The sequence below is a fragment of the Anolis sagrei genome, chromosome 9, assembly GCF_037176765.1.
Source record: "Anolis sagrei isolate rAnoSag1 chromosome 9, rAnoSag1.mat, whole genome shotgun sequence".
Lineage (NCBI taxonomy): Eukaryota > Metazoa > Chordata > Lepidosauria > Squamata > Dactyloidae > Anolis > Anolis sagrei.
The window spans coordinates 17265855-17287082 of record NC_090029.1 but is presented as its reverse complement, the minus strand read 5'-3'; the positions used below and the strand labels follow the sequence as shown (position 1 = coordinate 17287082).

At 42.1% G+C, this 21228-nt stretch overlaps 1 protein-coding gene across 3 annotated transcripts in view; it reads left to right on the top strand.

The window, feature by feature from the left end:
• Positions 1-8070, top strand: part of MCTP2 (multiple C2 and transmembrane domain containing 2) — a 166269-nt gene extending 158199 nt beyond the window's left edge. For all 3 annotated transcript variants that reach the window (XM_060755639.2, XM_067471307.1, XM_067471308.1), the window contains exons 22-23: positions 440-537; positions 6254-8070. In XM_060755639.2, the coding sequence (XP_060611622.2) occupies positions 440-537; positions 6254-6322 (167 nt within the window). In that variant the 3' untranslated portion in view covers positions 6323-8070. The remainder of the gene's footprint in view (positions 1-439; positions 538-6253) is intronic.
• The last annotated feature ends 13158 nt before the right edge of the window (positions 8071-21228 follow it).

Sequence of the window (21228 nt, the reverse complement as noted above, 5' to 3'; positions counted from 1 at the left end):
CTCTGGATATGTATTCCCAAAGCCAAAATGTCAGCCTCCAAGTCGCCCTTCCCTTCCCCGCAAAACCCATTCCTGCTCCTCTTACCACTTAAAAGCCAAGGAGGGGGGCTTCCACTGTGGAGGCAAGCAAACCGTGTTGCTTTGTAATAAACCGCCCACTGCTTCTTTCAAAGAGAGCTGTTTGTGAATGATTCCACATGACACCAACATGTGTCCGCCTCATCTGTGTTTTCACACTAATTTTTTCTTGTAAAACCCATTGCTGTGAACACCACCCACCTTCCTGCCTGAGCAAGCAAGGCATTTATGTGCTGGGCTGTGTGTATGTCAGTGATTGCAACGGGCTTTCTTTCTTTTCTTTTCTGTCTTCTTTAAAAACCTTGTAGTAATTGTATTGCATTGTGTGGTGATTTTTTTTTTTTTGGTCTCTCTTTCCCAGGCATAAATAAATTTACGAAAAAGCTCCGGAATCCCTATGCCATTGACAATAATGAGCTCCTCGATTTCCTCTCCAGGGTGCCGTCAGATGTTCAAAGGGTAGGTAATGAATGGTGGCCTCCCACCGAGACACCAGGCCTGGGTCCAAAGAGCCACCAAGTGTGATGCCAGATGAACACAATGCAGAGGCATTTTTTTGACCAGTAGAGAGAACGCATCTGAAGAAACCATAAACGAAAGCAGGGAAGGAGATGGACAGATGCAGAGACATTGGGAGGGGGGTTGAACATCTTTGCAGAACAGAACTGCATCCCACCCCAAAGATCTCTCTTTTCAAAAGGCTTGGAGGTCCACTGACTGTGGAAACTATCTATATTTGCTTTAAGGTTTGCATGTTACTCTCTGTGTTGCAGTGTAGCTGCCCCATCCCCAGTGGGACCAATACCTGTGCAAGGCTAGAATCTAAATATTTTGGGGTGGAAGCCACATGGCAGGCCAGGGTGGAGCAGGTTGGCAGGGATGAACTGGGAGGGAAAGAGAGAGGCTGAGGGCAGTTGGCACAAGGGGCGCTTGATGTGAGCGGACAGTTGGCACCTCGAGGGAGTGTCATCCTCTCAGCCCAAGGATGTGGTGGCCCACCACGTCCCCAGGCTCAGAGGAGGAGGAGGAGACACATGCCTCTGCCGAGCGCTCTTACCTAGAATCATAGAATCACAGAATCAAAGAGTTGGAAGACACCTCATGGGCCATCCAGTCCAACCCCCTGCCAAGAAGCAGGAATATTGCATTCAAATCACCCCTGACAGATGGCCATCCAGCCTCTGTTTAAAAGCTTCCAAAGAAGGAGCCTCCACCACACTCCAGGGCAGAGAGTTCCACTGCTGAACGGCTCTCACAGTCAGGAAGTTCTTCCTCGTGTTCAGATGGAATCTCCTCTCTTGTATTTTGAAGCCATTGTTCCGCATCCTAGTCTCCAGGGAAGCAGAAAACAAGCTTGCTCCCTCCTCCCTGTGGCTTCCTCTCACATATTTATACATGGCTATCATATCTCCTCTCAGCCTTCTCTTCTTCAGGCTAAACATGCCCAGCTCCTTAAGCCGCTCCTCATAGGGCTTGTTCTCCCGTGGCGTGTTTCTCTTCCAGTTCTCTTCTCAGCAGCAGCATGTCTCTGCCTCGACCCTCCTCAGCCTGGGCATTTTTATTTATTTATTTATTTATTTACTATTTATTTACTACATTTGTATACCGCCCCTCTCAGCCCGGAGGCGATGCAAGGTGGTTCTTATTTATTTATTTCAAACACTTGTACCCCGCCCTTCTCAAGCCCCTAAGGAGGACTCAAGGCGGCTTCCAGTCGGCAACAATTCGATGCCAAATAATAAAATACAAACTACCAATAATTATAATAGTTAAAAACATTTAAACATTAAAGCAATGTACTTACAATCTACTAAACGATTGCCAGCCTGGTGGCCGTTACCTAGCCAAATTCTGTGATTGAGTGCTCCATTTAACTTATCCATAATCCATTTCCAAGCCATTGTGGTTGGCCATTACATCCTTATGTTGAGAGCAAGGCTGAGGCAGATGAGGGCCAGAGGGAAGAGCCCAAAGGGCTGTGTCCAGTTCACAGGCCTGGGTTTGCTCACACCTGGTCTAAGGTCTACCTACTTGAATATAAGTCTTGGTTGATTGTACTTCTTACTAAACACATGAAATGGAAAGGCATGGAAATATATTTGTGTGCCTGTATGTCTCTGTAGGTATGTGAAGAACATAAGTGGGGAATCCACGTCCACGGTTTCACTTAACCAGAGGAAAAATTGTCTCTTTAAAATCATGCCAGGTCCTTCAGGAGATTCTGTGGCATATTTCACCCATATGTTATCATAGAGTTACATTGGGGGACCTACGAAGTACCTCTAGCAATCTTTAGGTCCCCCCAACACAATTCAATGCTGGGACCAAAATGGGGCAATAGCCTCCAAGTGCCCCCAGTGGCACAATGGTTAAAACCCTTGTGCCAGCAGGACTGAAAACTGACGGGTCAGGAGTTCTAATCCAGGAACAGCATGGATGAGCTCCCTCTGTCAGCTACAGCTCTCTCTGTGGGGATATGAAAGAAGCTTCCCACAAGGATAGTAAAACATCAAAACATATGGGCATCTCTGGGCAACATTCTTGCAGACAGCCAATTCTCTCACACCACTAGCGACTTGCAGTTTCTCAAGTCATTCCTGACACACACACACAAATTGCCCAATCAGGCTGTTTTTTTTCTTCACCTGCCTATAAAATACAATATAATAATAAACTTTATTTATACCTCACCAACATCTCCCTAACAGGGACTCAGAGCGGCTTACATGAGGCCAAGCCCGATCAACAAATTACAATACAATGAGATACAAATTGCAATAAAATAAACAACATAACATTAAAGTGTAAAACATATAAGCATATAAACAATATACACAAAACATTGAAAAATAACAGTAAACCAAATATAATGACAGTCACTCTTTCACTCTCCTTTGCCACTCTAATGTCACTCTTTCGCTCTCCTTCTCCAACGTTCATGTGCTGCAAACTGAGTTGAAAGCACAAAAGTATTTTATAGCCTTATTTAGTCAGTAGAAGGAAGAGGGGAGAAGAGGGGAGAACTTTGCTTTGCTCAGGAGGTTCAGGCAAAAGCAAACTGTCGCAGGCTCTTCAAGCTTTGGGTGCCCCATTCATCACTTTTGCCATTTGGACCACTCTCTGATATTGCTTGGTCTCACGTCCTCCATTATTCAGTGGTGAAACTATGGAGGGTATGCTATGGACCCTTGGAGTGGTGCTTTTAAATGGGTTAAAAGATCCCGAGTGGACCAGGAACACTTCTTTCTCCACCCCTGCAATAGGCATCTGGTTTCCCAGGACATTTGTTAAGAAAAGCCAAAGGAATGCTATCTGAATTGAACCCTGATTTGAGTAGTTTCCCTAGACTATCAGTTCATTCAGTTGAAGTGAGCTTTTGAGTCAGCCCACACTTTCTGCCTTGGCTTTTTGTTTTAGAGGTCACAGGCTTTCCAGTGGCAGTCTGGATTAATATTTACATTTGAAGATAAGCTGCTTTTCTGTTTAGGTTATATAGAAAGTTTGCATTTCTGGAATTGGCCCGAAATAGTTTCTCTTAAAACCAGTTGATGTTAAGGGTGGAAGGGACAGTCTGGCAAACGCTGTGATGGTGCATGTAATTTGAGGAAATGACTTAGCACCAACCGAGATATAGAGAGAAATGAAGTTCAACATAACTAAACAACAGAGTTCAATACAGTTGCATAATGTTTAATTCTTAGGAAATGGGAAACAACGCATAAAGCTTGTGCTCCTTTACTTTGCCAATATCCAGAGCCTAAATCGTGATAAGACTTTATTATGCCATCCAAATTCGGCAAACATTTTTGTTACTTTCCATTTACAGTTGTCCACACGATGCACTTTTCCCCACCCTTAGTGAAGACCAAACTCCACTGCTCCTCCTTCTCAGGCTCTTGATTTACAAATACACTTTTCTATTTCCTATCTCACCCAGAGATTTAACATTTTAACATTATCTTGCACATTTGACATGCCCTTTGTGATTGATTTTATTATGTTATTTTGCATTGTCTATTTTTATTGTGTTACATTATGTATTTTGTTATGTTTATGTTGTTTTGTATCTTCTTTCATTGTACTATTTTTGGGCTCGGCCTCATGTTAGTCGCCCCGAGTCCCCATTGGGGAGATGGTTTTTGATTGGTCAGTTCAGGAGCAACTTGAGAAACTGCAAGTCGCTTTTGGTGTGAGAGAATTGGCTGTCTGCAAGGACGTTGCCCAGGGGACGCCCGGATCTTTTTATGTTTTATTATCTTTGTGGGAGGCTTCTCTCATGTCCTCGCATGAGGAGCTGGAGCTGATAGAGGGAGCTCATTCGTGCTCTCCCCGGATTCGAACCTGCGACCTGTCGGTCTTCAGTCCTGCCGGCACAAGGGTTTAACCCACTGTGACTGGGGCATCTGGGGAGACGGTAGCGAGGTATAAATAAAGTTTGTTGTTGTTGTTGTTGTTGTTATTATTTATTGGTAATTGATACAGTTATATCCGTATGTAATGTGAGATTCATTTAATCGTCAATGCTGTTACCCTAATGGAGTATTCCCAATGCAATTACCCCAGTGCAAGATTCCTTTTTTTAGAGTAAAGTATTCAATACAATTTCTAGAATCCTGCTGGTGTTATATGCCTGCATATGGAAGTATTGAACAACAACAACAACAACAATAACAACAACAACTGGGAAGTGTCCGACATGTGATCCAATACAACAGCCAGCAGAGTGTCTGCTGTGGACTCATCTTGTTGTGTTTCAAATAATAATAATAACTTAATTTTGTACCCCGTTTCCATCTCCCCGAAGGGACTCAGTGCGGCTTACCTGAGGACAAGCCTCAGGTTCAACATAATTAAAATATAACAACAAAATTCATAAAAAACATTTCACAATATAAAAACAAACCACACATAATACAATACATAGCAAACATCTAACAACCTTCATGCTCTGAATAATGTACAGTTTTGAGCTCGGGCAGTCGGCTGGTGCAAATCACTTACAAGGATAGGGCTGATGGATAAAGTGCTGAGGACAGATGATAAGGTTAAAAACTGGAGGGGGATGTAAGGAGAGCACTATGTCATTAGAAGGTAAAGTGGTAAAGTGCAAGATCTGATTATGGATCAAAATTGGCCAGAATTATTTGGGGAACTATCTAGTCAAAGGCACAGTGGAACATCCTTTTTTTTAGTTCTTTTCAGAAAGTGGCCAGAGTGGGTGCCATTCTAATCTCCCTGGGGAGAGAGTTCCAGCGCTGAGGGGCCACCACTAAGAAGGCCCTCTCTTTTGTCCCCACCAACCGCACTTGTGATGAGGTTGGGAGTGAGAGGAGGGCCTCCCTAGAGAATCTTAGCGATCACATTGATTCATAGGGGAAGATGCGGTCACGAAGATAAGCAAGTACCGAACTGTGTAGGGCTTTATAGGTGATAACCTGAACCTTTAATTCAGACTGGAAGTTTATCGGTAGCCAGTGGAGCTGTTTGAACAGGAGGGCTGACCAGTTTCCTGTATTTGTAATTTTTTTCTGATAGGATCGTCAGTTTTTGCAAGAGGGAGTTTCAAAAGTGTGCACACATGCTGGATGGAAAGAATATCTGCAAACATTAGGAAATGGCAGGAAAAACATGTTTTCAAGGGTCGAGAAACCACAATGAGAGGAACTGTGATATGAAATCTTCATCGTTCAGGACTTGCTTTGCACAAAAAAAATTGTATAAGGATTTACATGGAACACAGAATTTTCTATGCATGAAACTGCTTTTTTGCACAGAAAATATCTTCATGCATAAATAGTATTTTCTGCATAGAACATTGTTGGTTTCTTTGCACAGAACAATCATATGAGAATTTTGTACAAGAAAGAAAGAAGACAGAATGGGGCCTTTTATGCCACATGCCAAAATCAGGTGGAAACCCCCTTAACGCCCGGACCAGTGCATCTCATTAGGAAAAACAAAACCTGGCTTTAATATTTTGCTTTTCAAGAAATGATGCATGACTTCTCAAATCCTTCCTGCAATTAATCCCCCATGTTACCGTGTTTGGAAAATGATTCATTACTTTTGAACCTTCCTTGGTTTTCCCTGAGTTTGTCCTCGGGGAACCATTAACACGTAGTGGAGAAAGCTTGGGTTACCTTGTTGCAAACGTGACGTCTGTTTGTTTTTACAGGTGCAACATGCTGAATTGAAACCATGCAGTGGTTCCAATCCCATTAGGAAGAAACGGAACGCTTTGTAGGATGCTGAGTTTGGAATGTGGCATTCTCCGGCACACTCACACACATCCTCGTGCACACGGCGCTGTGTTCACTGCCTCCTATCCTGGATGTTTTGTCTGGAAAGACATATGTAAAAACCTCCTGCTCCAAATTAACCCAAGGCCTCACCTTGAATTCAGATGGCTTTCCTCCTACTTACCCACACACCGATTTTTACCCACACTAAGAAGAGAATTCGACCTATTGAATCCTGAATGGTTTTCAACATGCCTGTTGGATTCAAAACCATAGGAGAGACTTCCTCTCATTTTTGTATAGCAGAAAAGTCATGTTTTGCTTCGTGGGCAGATCAAAAAAACTGATATGAGACATTCTCAACCCCCTCGACAAATTTGCATTAGGATACGAAACCAATCCATCACTTGCCCAAATGACTGTGTGCCTATGGTTTTCTAGCTCCGAATCAGCCAAACCTTTGATACACATCTTCTACTTCAAGCAATGGATGGTTTAGATAATTTTGTTTCCTCATAATTATCAGATATTGCTCAGCATTCAAACATTTTCTTTCTTTCCTTCCTTCTTTTTTTAAATAATCCTGCAATTGCTGCTGACATATTTGTTGAAAATTGCCAATAGCTGCTAAATACCACTTTGGAAGTGATGTGCTTTGAGAGCAGTCTGTTGCTGGCGACAGGCATTTTCTCCAGGTTCCACATAACAGGGCCACAAGGACTGGACCAACGGATGCTATTCATTCAATATGCCTTTCAAGTTTCCATTTTACCAGTCAGTTCATTTTTTCCTCAATTCCAACTTTCGATGCAATGGTATGCACACACTACATAGGCAACAATATTTCAATATAATCTTATAGGCATAGAGAAGCATGCATTAAAGGGACATGTTGGAGATAATCTGTAGCTATTTTTTAGTGTATTTTAATCGTGCAATTCTGGGTATGTCCATTGTCTAAGCACTGTTTACGTGGATTTACATGGTGGCTCAGGTATGGTGAACCTTTGGACTTTCAAAAGTTTAGGACATCAACTCTCAGAGATCCTAAACAATGTAGCATATGAATTATGGAAGTTCCTCTCCAGAACATTTGGATACCCTGACCTAAGATCTCACAAAATGAGCTGTGGAAAAGCAAATCATCTTTTTATCACACCGTGTCATAGGATTCCATTTCAAAACAGATCGTTTCATTTTAGAATTTCCATTCAGACACGTATGTTTCCCAGCCATCTCACCATTGTGCCTCACATTTGGAACCATCACATGAAAGAGTGCAGTCCCCACCAATTCTGTATTTTTTTTAAAAAAAATGGAAAAATCTTCAGATTTGTGGAACTCTGAAAGCCTACAGTACACCAAAGAAGGAATTTACAGCAACTGGGTACCAGGACGTTCACATGTTCCTATTAGGCATGTGCAATCTGGGTAAACTGTGATCCATTTTGGTGTCCCAGATTTCGATTGGGGTCCTGATCCATTTTTCAGGAGCCTTCTGAATTCAGGATGACAGAAATCCATTTTTGAGCCAGGAAGCCAAAAGATTTGTTTTCCATCTGGCCCATTGGTGGCCTACAGGCTCCATTTCCCATAATTTAGGCATTATATCCTTCATTAAGACCAAATGTAAGATACTAGGCTTGGGCGGTTTCGTTCGTTAATTTCGTAATTCGTTATTAATTCATATTTAAATTAGCTTACGATCCAATATTGAGCCATGCAGGAATAGTGTGAGGAGTAAATTAGATTCGAAACAATTTTTTCAATTTATTTCGTAATTGTTTCGTTATTATTTCGTAATTATTTCGTAATTATTTTCGCATGTCTGGTGCAAGTTTTATACTTGTTGTTTGTTTTATCACACCAACAGTCAACAACAGAGGGAGAGGGAAGCTTCAGAAGTTCCCCCTGTCCCATTTGGAGGTTTTTTTAGCATATTGCGCAATCGCATCCGCCATTAACGAATTGATTCGTAATTATACAAAATTTCGTAAATTTCAAAAATTTTAAAAGGAAAATTTTGGAATTCTTTTTAAAAACGAAATGCGATGGACCCCTAAAAACGAAACGAGTTTAGAAACAATTTTTTCTGTTGTTACCCAGGCCTATAAGATACCACTCTTTCTGTGATCCTTTCCCTTCTGTCTATAGAGGAGACCACATTTAATGCTTCATTAAAGCTGTTTCTGCTCTAGAGGAGACAGGAACTGCGGGCATGCACACTCTCTCCCTACAGCAGGCAGTTTTCCAAATCATTTTAAGGAGGCTTCCCATTTTCCAGGGAAGGAAGAGGAATCAACCAGGAGGTATCCTACACTAGGCTTCCTTTAAAAAACCCTCCCTTCTCTCTTGATTTGGAAGTGCTAGAGTGGTACCCCCCCCCCCCCCACCTCAAACTTTTCCTTCCTCCCACTCCATGTCTAACTCAAAGCAGCCAGTTTTTGACAGCCACTGTTCTGTTGCAGCCAGGAAAAAATGGTGGTTAAAAATAGCCCACACCAATCGAACCAACTGAACAAATCTATGCACAACCCTAGTTCTTATTGCACAGTGGCAGGCATGTAGCCGGGAGGCGGGGGGGGGGGGGGGTTCTTGGGAGCTTCACCCCCCCCCCCCCCATATTCTCATGGTGGTTCGCGAAAAGGCCTTACTGGTGCATTATTTAAACTATTATGTATATTCATATCATGATCTGATCACCATGCTCAATATATCCCATATGCATGGGAGTATTGGGGTAACAATACAAAAGGTTTGCTAGCATAGACCCTCTTTCACTCAGACTCAGCCCCTCCCTGAAACAAACTCAGCCCCCCCCCCCCCCAAAAGAAAATCGGAATTCTGGCTACGGGCCTACACAGTGGGTATATTTTTCATTTGCACAATTTCTTCTTGTGAGATTTAAAAAAAAAAGGTTCAGGCTCATATGGAAGGACTTGGAACAAGAATTGGAGCATCAATGCTTGCCAGAAGACCACCCATAGCTTCACGTTACTGAATTGAAATGACACAGGTGAATCTGACAGCTCCCATCTCACTTTCTCCCATTTTGAAGCATGTCAGGGGCTCAGAATACGACTTCTTCCCATCTCTGTTCCTGCTTGTTTCTCTACACTTCTACTACATTTCATGGACGAAATGCAGCATATGACATCTGGAAGTCATTTTGCATCCATGGCACTTCCTCAATGAAATGTCTTAGAAGTGTGTAAAAATGGAGTAGGACTATGAGATAGTTTACCTAGCAACTGCCAGTGTCTTATTTGCTGGGCCCAAAGCATTGTAAATTTTGGATTCTTCAGATTTTGGAATATTTGTATTTGCACATATATACTTACCAATATATCTCAGAGGTGGGGCTCGAATCTCAAGACGAAAGGCATTTATGTTTCATGTATAGCTTTTGCACATAACCCGAATGTAATTTTATAAAAAAATATTTGAAATAATTCTATGCATGAAACAAAGTTTGTGTACACTAAACCATCAGAATGCAAAGATGCCACTGTCTCAGTCACCCCTGTGAACTATTTTGGATTTTGCAGACAGGGCATGCTGAACCTGTATTCATAATTGTAAATAGAAATCATCTGTGAGCTACCCCTTTAATTAAACCTAATAGTTTAGAGTAGTGACTCCTATTGATGTTCAACTGCAGTTCCCATCATCCTTCAACATTAGCCATTCTGCTGAGGAGGATGGTTGTAGATGAATTGCAGTCAAAACACTTGAGGGACTCGAATGTTTGACTGGATGTGAGAGATCCAACAATTCATTTGCCAAACATGGTGGATCTTCAGGAAAATAATGGAACAGGTGGAAGTAGAAGACCATGACTTACACAGAAGCTTTGAATGGGAGCATCCACAGACAAGAATGATTGGCTAGATGGATCAATAGAACAAGGCATTTTTGTCTTCCTATGTAGAGTGTTAGAATACGGATGAGAACATCTCAGGATAGTTTGCTATCTGAAGGTTGTCAAAGGTCTTAAACAGAACATCTTTCATTGAGAAAGGTCACATTTGAAGCTGGTACGGGGTGGTTTAACGTATAGAAAGACTCCAAGAACAGGTTCCCCTCCATTTGTCAATATCCTGGAACTCAAATTCCCTGGGTCTTGTGAAATGCATGTTGTGAAGGATTTATGAGAAATGTATATTGGGTCGCCTTTTTCTTTAAATCACTTTTTATCAGATGCATTATGTTATATTAATAAACAGCCTTTTTGAAATGATGTGGTTTATAAGAGATTTCAACTTTATAAATAAAACATTTTGGTGACATAATAAATTTGGCGGTTCATTTTCACTGTGTGTTTGTGCAAGTGTGGCTTAATTATTTATTTCCCATATATATACACTAGGCTTGGGCGATCAAGGAAAAAATTGTTTCTAAACTCGCTTCGTTTCCAGGGGGCGCCAGCATTTCTAAATTCTGAGGACTTCCGAAATTTGAGATTTCAAAGTTTCGTTATTTCCGAAATTTCGTTATTAATTACGAATTGATTCGTTAATGGCGGACGCGATTGCGCAATGCGCTAAGTTATTTCCAAAATTTCATAATTAATTACGAATCGATTCGTTAATGGCGGACGCGATTGCGCAGTGCGCTAAAAACACCTACAACTGGTGTTATACAATACTATAATATAATAGTATTATAATAATATAATATAAGAAAGAGGAGGGAAGGAGCAGAGCAAAGGGACCGGTAAGTGCGAGATTGTAAAACTTGCACCAGACATATGAAAATAATTATGAAATAATTACGAAAATTGGAAATAATTGTTTTGATTCTTAATTACTCCTCCTGCATGGCTCGATATTGGATCGTAAGCTAATTTAAATACGAATCAATAACAAATTACGAAATTAACGAACTGGATCGCCCAAGCCTAATATACACCACGCTTCTCCCCCTGAAGGGGGACCCAGGGCAGCCTAACAAAAGCATCATACGATGCTAGCATCATAAAAACAACCACAGTACAATCAAAATATTAAAAATATTGAAACAACAATTAAAACAATTAATTAAGACACATCCATTAAAATCAAAATCCAAAAACCAGTCTGGGTCAATTCATTGCCATAAGTTGTGTGATCTTCTTCCACTTGCTGCTCACTGATCAAATGCTTGGTCCCATAACCAGGTCTTGATTTTCCTTCTAAAAGATAAGAGGGAGGTGGCCAATCTGATATCTCTAGGGAGGGCATTCCATAGGCAGGGCAGGGGGGGCACTGCTGAGAAGGCCCTGTCTTTCGTTCCCATCAACCGCATTTGCGATAGTGGTGGAATCGAGAGCAGGGCCTCTCCTGAAGATCTTAAACTTCGTGATGCAGGAGTTCAGAATCTCACATACATGACAACCCTCCTTATCTGGCACAGCATCCCTATGTTCTGCATTCATTCATTACCATAAATTGGGGCAATTTTGGGATCCATGAGGCATTGGAGGGCATATTCACCCTCTAATGCCCCATGGATCAGTCCACTTTCCAAGTCATTTTCCATTAGGAGAAAAAGACTGCCTTGGGTCTCAAACTACTGATGGGAAATTGGAGATGTAACATAGGAAAAGTGCCCTCCATATCTTGTGGGGGTACAAGTATCATGAGGTGCTTTTCACATCCCATGATAACCCAGGGAGAGAAACATGTGCATGCAAAGAAGAAGATATGATCGTGTAGCTTACACAATCCATGATTCTTCACATAACATTCTATGGTATGGACTGCTGTTAAAGGGTTGGACTTTAGCACAGCAGGTTAAACCGCCAGCTGCAGAAAATCTTGCCAATTGAAAAGTCGACAGTTAAAGTCTGGGTTGGGGTGAGCTCCTGCTGTCAGTCTAACTTCTGCTCACCTAGCAGTTCAAAAACAGCAATGCGAGTAGAGGTAATAAAAGGTGAGGTAATAAAAGGTGCCCATGCAGACATGTCAGCATTTCGATCGGGAGGACGTCTAAGGACAACAAAGCTCCTCAGCATGGAAGATGGAGTGACAGCACCTCCTTGTGGCTGGACTTGAGCACAACCTCCAGATGCCAGAGATAGAAAAAGATGGGAAGCCTTTGCCTCTGTTTATGTAGTCTTTCTTTGTTAATTGTATAGCAGCATTGAATGTTAGCCTTATATGTGTACTGTAATCTGCCCTGAATCCCCTCAGGGAGATAGAGCGGAATATAAATAAAGCATATTATTATTATTATCATTATTATTATTATTATCCCCAAAATGCACAGTGTTGACATCAAATGCCAATGGCAATATGGAAGGACAGGCAGTGAAACAGAACCAGCTAAATTTTGGCTAGTCACTTCTTTTTTATTGATGGAAGAATTTTAGCTCTGTGGGATTGGGTGGAAAAGAGATTTCCATCTAGAAATGTGACTGATTCTCTCACCAATATGGAAACTCAGGTTTGAGAGAGATGTGCCAGCAGTGCCTTTCTGAGTGATGTTGTTTTTCCAGTGGCTAACATGCTCCACTCTCCGCATTCTTCTTGCATCAACCATATTACTGGAACTGTTTCTCCCCCAGTTTATTTCCTGACAAGCACATGTGCGAAAGGTCTCCCGGCGTGTGCGCTTCTCTGAGGTGTCATGCTGTGGCAAGTTCAACTGTCGCATGCCTTAAACCTCGCTTTGATCACAATCCCCTCAGCTACTTGCTTGCTCACCCCCTCTTTTAACCCACCCACCAATATGTTTGGAGAGCCCTTTGAGCAGATCTCAACTGGCTTCCAAAGGGATGAGAAGCCCAATGAATGGATGCAAGAAAAAGGAGGGGGTGATCTCAGCTTCTCACCATTACTGGCAATGAATGTGACTTTACTGAAAGTCAACACCCTTGGTTTGCATTTATCACTGCCAGTGCTTCTCTGCATATATATATATATATATATATATATATATTCACCATGCATTGTTAGCGGTGATTGTCATGTAATTAAATCACTGCTCCTCACGAGAGCCTATTTTTATGCTGAGATAAGCATCAGAAGTCCGTGGCAGCCTCCCCTAGATCAATAAAGATGTTCCCTGCAGGATTACAAATAGAGAGAGGTTGAGCAGGGCACCAGAATTAATTAGGAATTATTTTCTCTCTCTCTCTCCTCCCATTTTCAGCTTTCAATACATTTTTAATTGTTTATCCATTTTCAAAGATTTTTTTTTTTTAAAAAAAAGAATGACCCTCCTTTAATGTTGTGTGTACTTTTCGCGATAACATCCTGGCATTCAGGTGTTTTCTTGCTTGTACTGGATGCCAGTCGGAAGCATGAAAGCATGACAATGAAAGCATGACAATATCATGTATTCATTTCCTCGTCAGTGAAGCATGAACCTGCTCTGATTTTCACTCTGATCTATAAAAAGAGGATTCCAAAGCCCTGAACTCTCCCCAACTTAGAATAAAGCAAAACCAGAATAATACAGTTGGACGAGACCATGTGGGCCATCTAGACGAACACCCTGCCATGTAGGAAAAACAAAATCAAAGCTCCTACAACAGTGCAATGGTGTTAGGGATTTATTTGAGTAACGAAATCCCGGCACTTGCCACCAGTTATAATGTAATGTGGCTTCTGGTCAGTAAAACCCAAAATCAAAAAGCTGGAATGAAGCTGGAACTTTCGTCTGGCCGGAAAACCTTTTGAATGAACTCTGGCACCCACCAAAACTTAAAAGCAATGAAAAGCCCTTGGCTTACTACAGGTATCTTTAGCTAAAATGTTCTGGATTCGCACTCAGGCCTGTGCAGTGAGGTAACACTGAAAGGATTTCTTCTTTAAAATATATGCTGCCACGATTAAGCCTTTGACTTCTTCTTTTAAAACTTCTTACACAGAGGCACACGTGAGGCAGATGTTGTGAACAATAAAACAATGATGTTTATTTAAGAGAACTTGAACAAAACAGGTATTAAGCTTAGTTGGTTTGAAAGATTGTCTTAAAAGCGAGTGGTTTCTTTGAGCAGTTCAGAACTTAATTACAAATAAAACTCCTCCCTCCCTCCAGAGATTACTGACAGGATTATTTTTCTGAAAGTAACCCCCAAACTCCACACAGACAGTCCTTTTCTTTTGGGATCTGTCTCTTTACTCCCCAGCTATCTTCCCTAATAGCTGTAAACTTCCCACTAGCTATCTTTGCTAGCTAACTGACCACTTTAGGCCTTTCTCCCTACTCTCTTTTCCACTCCAAACTCCCAGATCCTTCTCTCTTTGACACCCAGATTCAATCTCCATGACAGGGTTTTAAAACGTTCCTTTAAAGACTATTTTTTTTGTTTTCTAAGTTAAGCTCTACACACTCTCTCCCAGCCAATCACTAACTCCTCTCATTTCCCTCCACGCCCCCTTCAGGAAATGAGATTTAAAATGGATGCCCCCAGCACCCTTTCCAAAATGGCTGCCAAACGTCCTGGGCCTACATTTTTAGGCTTTTCCTGGCCTAACAGGTAGGGAATTCACTACATCATCCAACCCCTTGCCATGCAGGAAAAGTCTCCAAGGAAGGAGCTTTGACTGGACTCTGAGGCAGAATTGGACACGGTATTCCAGGTAAAGTGTAACCAAAGCAGAATAGAGAGGCACCATGATTTCCCTTGATCTAGAGCAGTGGTTCTCAAAGTGTGCTCCGCAGAGCCCTTGGGGCTCCATGAAACATACTGAGGGGCTCTGTGGTTTCCTCCTACTCCTACTTCAAGCTTTACTCCCTCTTACTTCTCCTCCTTCTCCCCCTGCCTCTCTCACTACCAAAAACATTTTAAACCTGCTTGTCTCGCCAACAAAAGCATTTTCCCCTCAACTTCCTTGCAGCCCAGATCCTTTCCCCCTCACCTTGCTTGCTTCCAAAACTCCATTTCCTTCCTATCACTCAAAAGTTTTCCAATCTTGCCTGGTGCAGAGAAATGTCTGTTCATGATGATGATGGCTGGAATTTAGTATAAGAGTTACAGCCACATAAGTAGAATTACTTCTTTTGGGAATAGAAATGTGTAATATCACAATATCTGTATTCAGTTAGGAGCCAGTGAAGTAACCATTGTGAATCAAGACCAACGCACATTGAGACCAATGCATATTGCAGCCATGACATAACTTCTCCCAATGTGCATCAAGTGCTCCTGATGCCCATCCAAACAATGGCTAAGTCTTCCCATGTACATTGGTAGAGCCAGAAGCACATTGGAACACAGGACAAGGAGTGTTGATACACATTGGCAGATATTAGGGGTGTGCAATAGGCTTGTTTGATCAAGAAAAAAATTGGTTCTAAACTCGCTTCATTTCCAGGGGGCGCCAGCGTTTTGAATTTCAGAGGACTTCCAAAATTTAAGATTTCAAAATTTTCGAAATTTCCGTAATTTCGTTAATTACGAATCAATTCGTTAATGGCGGACGCGATTGCGCAATGCGCAAAAAACACCTCCAAACAGGACAGGGGGAACTTCTGAAGCATCCCTCTCCCTCTGTTGCTGACTGTTGGTGATAAAACTTACAACTAACAGAAACCAAATTAAAATAAATTCAGGATGAAATTAAAATACATTAAGTTAGTAAAAATACAAATTAAAATCACTTAAGATTAATAAAATCATAAAATCATAAAATCATAAAATCATAAAATCATAAAATCATGAAATCATAAAATCATAAAATAAAAATAAGTAATAAGCTAATGAAATATCTCCAGGAGGAGAAGGAGGAGGAGGAGGATGCGGAGGGAAGGCAATGCTGGCACCTTTTCTCTCCTTATTTCCCGTCTTAATAATTACGAAATAATTACGAAAATTTGGAAAAATTGTTTTGATTCTTAATTACTCCTCACACTATTCCTGCATGGCTCGATATTGGATCGTAAGCTAATTTAAATACGAATTAATAACGAGTTTAGAAACTGATGAACACGATCAAACAAGCCTAGTGTGCAACACAGCAAAAAAAAAAATGTGCCGTTTTCAGTTCCTGTTTTCAGCTGCCCACCCATTCCATTTACCAGGAAATTCTCAAAATCAGGAGGGAGGTGCCGTTTTCAGTCCGGTAAGATTTGATCCATTGATGCCAATGGTGAATCTTTAGGGGCTCGTTTCTCCATCATTTGTAGGTCTATCAGAATAAAACTTGCCTCTGTTGTAGATCACATTTATGACTCCAAGCCAGCCAAGTTACAGAACATTTCAAATCCACTGATTTTGGAGATATTTTTGAAGTTTTTACCATAACATTTTCTTAAAAAACCACAAGAGGGGTTCTGGGCATTGAAGTCCTAACCATCAAGCGCTGCAAGAGGGAAGGAAAATGGACACAGTCAACCAGGGCTCTGATTGGCTGACCACATGCCATGGCCTTCTCCACTGGTAGAGCACTGCTCAATGCCATCATTCCCATTAGCTGAAAGATCTGGCTGCTTGTGACCCATTTCTGGCTTTTGGCTGGGTCCTGTTCAGTCCATTTTCGGTGATCCAGCTTCTGGATCACCGAATTTCCCCAAATCAGGAATTGCCAAACAGAATTGAGCACACCCCTAGCAAATACCAATGTGCATTATACCCTCTTGTTCTGATACACATCTTTGCAATTCAGCAAAAGTGTTCAGAACCATTCCTATTATGTAAACAGTTATTCAACATAGACCATTGAATAGAATCACAACCAATAACCATACTTTTGCATGCAAGGAGGGAACAAGCAAAATATTGCATGTTTACGCAATGTAGCCAAGGAACAGACATTCTGAAATTCTGGAGAAGGCTTTGACTGGCACTTTAAGGGCAACACCCCATCAAAGGAAATCAATGTACATTTTCCTTTCCCTTGTGCTTAAGATGGTAATTTAGTATGATTTTTTTTAAGATGGTAATTTGTCTCACCGTGTGCACTGAATTCAGCATGACTACATTTATTTATTGTATTGATTTATTTATATGGAAATGTATAGCTCACTCTTCTGGCATTTACACAGCATGCTGAGCTCTGAGAAGCATTGAAATGAATCACAAAATGTAAGGAAATTAAAAAAACAGCAATAACAATAATAACAACAACAAATAACATTAACAACAACAATAATAGAAAGAGGTACAGGAGATAATACAGGCTCAAACAAAACAAAACATTTTTGCCATGCCCTTCACATCTCAGATTTGTCTTCAGTGGATTTTAATATTCACAGATTTGATTTAAAAAGTCTACCTAGGAATTTCTAGGTTCTCCGTGTAACTCCATGGTCATTTTTTTTGGCAATTTCTCAGTCCTCCAGTGCAGATCTATGGCCAATGTTCAGCAACAGTTGAGCATTAGAGTTGTGTGTAGAACTGTTTGCCTTCATTTCATCCATTCCTTCATTACTTCTGTTACCTTCGGGAGCATGTAATGGGAAGCCTCCTCCAGGTAGGAAAATCAGCTCAACATGAAAGCGAGTGGGAGCCGATCCCAGCTTCTCGCCTGCTTTTCATGCACATATGGCACTCTAAGCGTCTATGCCTTGGAAAGAGAGTATCTTCGTGTGTGTGGCATGCACACCCAGAAAATGTACACATATAGCTGCAGCCGAGCACTTCCTCTAGAGTAAGAATGAAAACTTGCCTGTTGCCTCCCTGCCTTGGAAAGTGTGTGTGTGTGGCATGCAGGATCAGAAAGTATGCATGCCTCATATGCACATTCCACCTCGTAGTTTAAGATCTACTGGGGAGGCCCTGCTCTTGGTCCCACTGGCCTCGCAAACTCATCTGGTGGGGACCAGGGACAGGGCCTTCTCAGTGGTGACCCCCTGCTTGTGGAATTCACTCCCTAGAGAGATTAGATTGGTGTCCTCCCTTCTTTCCTTTAGGAAAAAACTAAAATCGTGGTTTTGGACCCAGACTTCAGACATTGAACTGGACCATACGACAGTTATGATAATTGGAAACGGCTATGTGATTATGTGGTTATATAACTAATGTTACTGTTTTTAATCTATTATGCATGTATGGTTTTATACTGTTGTTTATTGATATTGTGGCATCAAGTTGTTGCCTGTGTTTGTCGCTCTGAGTCCCCTCCGGGGGGGGGGGGGGGGTTAAGAAGGGTAGGGTAGAAATGTTGCAAATAAATAAATAAATAAATATGCACGCTTGGCTGCACTCCTCCTCTAATGAGAGAATGAGAACTTGTCTGCTTGGCTTGGAAAGAGTGTGGCATGCAGGCCCAAAAAGCGCCCACACCTCCTGCAGCCGAGCACCTTTCCTCTAGAATAGGAACAGGTAAGAAGCCTCCTTAAAGCATGCACCAGCCTGCAGTTTCTCACCTCGCCTCTAGAGTAAAGCAGCATCAATGCCTAAAATGACAGGAAGAGGAGCCTTGGAAGCCTCCCCTCCCCATAATGGGCCGATAGAAAACAGATCTTTTGGCACCCCAGAGTGAAAACAGATATCTGCTCTCCTGATTTCAGGAGTCATCCAAAAAAATGGATTTGGGCTCCTACCGAAAGCCAGGACATGAAACGGGTCAAGGTTTACCCCAAAAAGCACAACCCTATTGAGCTTAGAATTGTGGTGGAGAATGTACGGTGCATCTGCACACTAGAATTAGTGTAGTTTGACATTACTTTAACTCTCACGGCCAAATGTTTAACAAGGTCTTTAGCCTTACCTGCCAAAGAGCACTGGTGCCTAGTCAAAATTATTGATCCTGGGATTACATAGCATTGTGTCGTGGCACTTACAATGCTATCCGAACATATCTCCTGTTACGAACGATCACGAAGTTTAATATCTTCAGGAGAGGCCCTACTCTTGATCCCACCACTAACGCAAACGTGGTTGATGGGGACGAGAGACATGACCTTCTCAGTAGTGGCCCTGTCTATGGAACACCCTCCCTAGAGATATCAGATTGGCCACCTCCCTCTTGTCTTTTAGAAGGAAAATCAAGACCTGGTTATGGGACCAAGCGTTTGATCAGTGAGCAGCAAGTTGACGAAGATCACACAACTTATGGCAATGAATTGACCCGGACTGGTTTTTGGATTTCGATTTTAATGGATGTGTCTTAATTAATTGTTTTAATTGTTATTTCAATATTTTTAATATTTTGATTGTACTGTGGTTGTTTTTATGATGCTTTTGTTAGGTGAGTTTCCCTTTGGGGGGAGAAGGTCGGGGTATTAATATAGGAAATAAATCAATAAATCAATATCGAACTGCATTATTTCAAGTTTTGAAGGCTTTCTGTGTCCCAAGCACCAGAGAATGTAGATGACTGACATACAACTACCACATAAGGCTATGACCATGGAGTATGAAGAGTTTTATTTATTTATTTGTCGTGTTAGAGCAACCAGTCCATTATATTACATTTCTAACAGAACAAAGCAAACAGAAAAATACAAAACTTGTGAGTTTGGTAGTTGGTTAAATGTCCTTTGACCAGTATCTGACCACTTGGAGTGCCTCCGGTGTTGCTGCAAGAAGGTCCTCCATTGTGCATGTGGCTGGGCTCATGTTGCATTGCAGCAGGTGGTCAGTGGTTTGCTCTTCTCCACACTCACATGTCGAGGGTTCCACGTTGTAGCCCCATTTCTGAAGGTTGGCTCTGCATCTCGTGGTGCCAGAGTGCAGTCTGTTCAGCGCCTTCCAAGTCGCCCAGTCTTCTGTGTGCCCAGGAGGGAGTTTCTCATTTGGTATCAGCCATTGGTTGAAGTGCTGGGTTTGAGCCTGCCACTTTTGGACTCTTGCTTGCTGAGGTATTCCAGCGAGTGTCTCTGTAGATCTTAGAAAACTATGTCTAGATTTAAGTCGTTGACGTGCTGGCTGATACCCAAACAGGGGATGAGCTGGAGATGTCTCTGCCTTGGTCCTTTCACTATTGGCTGCTACTTCCCGGCGGATGTCAGGTGGTGCAATACCGGCTAAGCAGTGTAATTTCTCTAGTGGTGTAGGGCGCAGACACCCTGTGATAATGCGGCATGTCTCATTAAGAGCCACATCCACTGTTTTAGTGTGGTGAGATGTGTTCCACACTGGGCATGCATACTCAGCAGCAGAGTAGCAGAGCGCAAGGGCAAATGTCTTCACTGTATCTGGTTGTGATCCCCAGGTTGTGCCAGTCAGCTTTCGTATGATATTGTTTCTGGCACCCACTTTTTTCTTGATGTTCAGGTAGTGCTTCTTGTAGGTCAGAGCACGGTCCAGAGTGACTCCCAGATATTTGGGTGCGCTGCAATGCTCCAGTGGGATTCCTTCCCAGGTGATCTTCAGAGCTCGGGATGCTTCTCTGTTCTTGAGATGAAAGGCACATGTCTGTGTTTTAGATGGGTTAGGGATCAGCTGGTTTTCCCTGTAGTAGGCAGTAAGAGCACCTAGAGCTTCGGAAAGCTTCTGTTCTACCATCTCAAAGCTCCCTGCTTGAGCAGTAATGGCATGATCATCTGCATAGATGAAACTCTCTGTCCCTTCTGGCAGTGGCTGGTCATTTGTGTAGATGTTGAACATGGATGGAGCAAGCACGCTCCCCTGAGGCAGGCCGTTCTTCTGTTTCCGCCATCTGCTTCTCTGGCCCTGGAACTCAACAAAAAAGCTCCTGTTTTGTAGCAGGTTTCCTATGAGGCGGGTGAGGTGAAGAGTAGGAGCTTAGCTTTTATCTCCTCAAACTTTGTACATTGAGGAAACAGAGAATGGAAAAAAAAAACAAACATGGATGATGCCGCTCATATGTGAAAATCCTGCCAATTCTGTCTCAGGTAACTATACTTTTTACAGAGATGACTGTTAGTTACAACTTCCCGAAGTGAAAGGGTAGCTGGGAAAGAAAGAAAAGAAAGGGGGGGGGGGGTTTCCATCTTTTCTCTCTTTCCCCCTCTTCCCCCCTACCTTGCCTTAGCTGTCAGGATCTTTTAGAAATAACATGCTCCTCAGAGGAAG